At 36.4% G+C, this 2,181-nt stretch overlaps 1 protein-coding gene across 1 annotated transcript in view; it reads right to left on the bottom strand.

Annotated features, from left to right (window-relative positions):
• Positions 1–2,181, bottom strand: part of LOC107097416 (cadherin-23-like) — a 98,947-nt gene that overhangs the window by 9,172 nt on the left and 87,594 nt on the right. The window contains exons 15-16 of the mRNA XM_015394554.1: positions 663–815; positions 356–469 (exon numbers count right to left, since the gene is read on the bottom strand). Coding sequence (XP_015250040.1) covers positions 356–469; positions 663–815 — 267 coding nt within the window. The remainder of the gene's footprint in view (positions 1–355; positions 470–662; positions 816–2,181) is intronic.

Raw genomic sequence — 2,181 nt, 5'->3', positions numbered from 1 at the left:
ATTATTTTTTCTTATTTTAAATGTAGATTCTCTTGTTCCATTGGCAAAGTTTCTCACTTACCTCCTTAATTCAAGAAAAAATTCACTTATTTTAAGAAAAAAATGACTTATTGGGATTATATTTTTTGCAGTGTAGGCATTCAGCTTACCTGTAACCCCGTAAAGTTACAGGTAAACTGAGTGGTACCTGTTGCACAGTGGGTCAACAACAAAGAAGAAGCAGTACAGAAGCCTTGTGCAACTTTTTGTGGATTTTTTTTTTTTTTTTACCTGGATTATTAAGATGCAAAAAGACTGATTACTTTTGAATAAAGTTTTTTTTCTATTTTATTCAAAATGTAAATGAATGACACACCTATTGCCTCAATGACCAGAGTGTAGACCGCCTGAGTCTCTCTGTCCAAGCCCACCACAGTCCTAACGATGCCGTCTCGGAAGCCAACGCTGAATTTTCCATCTTGATTCCCACCTAAAAAAATCAAACACAAATCCAGGTTTTAAAAAAAGCAATGAAACAGCAATTCAGTTCTTAAAGAGATATGCACAGATATGCACAGACATGGATAGATGGTAGGCAGTGAAGCTTCACAGTACAATAGATCGGTTCATTTAATCGTGCAACACTCTAAACCCACAAACGTGTGACCGCTGTGACCTCTGACCTGTGATGAAGTAGCTAAGCTCTGCGTTGAGACCAGCATCGTTGTCAAAGCAGACGAGGCGCGCAACGATGTGGTCTCTGGGGACACTCTCCATCAGGGAAACATTGTAAACTCTGGGGTTGAAGGTGGGCGTCTCATCATTTACATCCAGAACTGACAGACACACAGACAGAGACACACAGATAGATGCACATGAGGACAAGTAAGGCAGCAGGGCATGGCAGTGAGAAGCTAACCTAACTGGGTTAACTGGATAACTTAGATAAAATAACGTACCGCCTGTTTTAGTCAAAGGTTTAATGTTTTATGAAGCAGAATATGAAGCTACAGCAGATTGAATTACAAATTAAATATATATAGTATGAAATAGTGTTCTATCAAACTGGTCCTATAGTCTCTCTATTACAGATGGAGTAATGTAACTAAAGTAATTTCTCCCTGGGATTATTAAAGTATTTCTGATTCTAGTTGAATGGACAGGTGTTGTGAATGAAACGGTGCCCAGCTTGAAACATCCATATTGAGATTGGATCCCAGTTTAGTTTTTTTCAAAAGAAATTGCTCTAATGTTTAAAGCTGAATGCATCAGTGTTTTGGTTCTATTCCAGATTTTATAGAAAACTGTAATTTTATCTTAAATTAAGTCAAAAATATATAAAATTCCTAAATTATGAATGTATATTGACCTAATAAGAAATATAATTTGGATTAAACCTAATATATTATTATATATTATAATATATTAAACCTTAATATATTTGAATCCCTTGCCCTGTTTTTTTTATTTCATTATTTTTTGTGCCCCCAGGAAAACCAAGCTGGCCCCCTGGTACATTTGGTCTAGAACCGCCACTGGCATTGATGACTGAAAGACATCTTCTGCCTCCACTTATCTGTTTACTACAGTGTGTTTAATTCATGTTAATGTGGATTTAAAGACATTTTAATTAGTGGAAAAAATTGCGGGGGGAGGGGGATATAAAAAAAAAAAAAAAGTCTAATCAACCAAAACTTTCGCGACCCCCATGCAGTACCTCTGGGGACCCCCTAGGGGTCGCGGACCCCCTGTTGAAGACCTCTGAATTACACAATGAGGTGCAGCTTTTCTGCTTCTAATTTAAAAAGTTTTGAAGCAGATTGTGAACATTTCTAGAAAAACGGGAGTTTAGGTTTTTTGTTGGGTTGGAGCAGACAGGTATGTGAGGACAATGCCAGGGTGGAAAAACAGCAACGACCTCAGAGAGGCAACGGCTGCTGCTCATCAATCTGGGAAGAATTGGCGTTTCAAAGGCGTTTTCAATCGGTCCTTTCTTCCGTTTCAAACATAAATACTTAAACCAAATTAGTTACAGTATTTTTTGAATGACTTGAAATACTTCGATCATTCGATCAATAATAAAGAATCAACTGAAAAACTTCGCAGAAAGAAATATTTCACCCAATTTTAAGATTTATGTAAATTCATAAAAAAAAAAAAAAAAAATCTGTTTACTTTCTTTTAGATATTTGTACCACAAAC

This window comes from Cyprinodon variegatus, unplaced genomic scaffold, assembly GCF_000732505.1.
Source record: "Cyprinodon variegatus isolate N-32 unplaced genomic scaffold, C_variegatus-1.0 Scaffold694, whole genome shotgun sequence".
Classification (NCBI taxonomy): Eukaryota; Metazoa; Chordata; class Actinopteri; order Cyprinodontiformes; family Cyprinodontidae; genus Cyprinodon; species Cyprinodon variegatus.
This window is presented reverse-complemented; position numbering and strand designations above follow the sequence as displayed.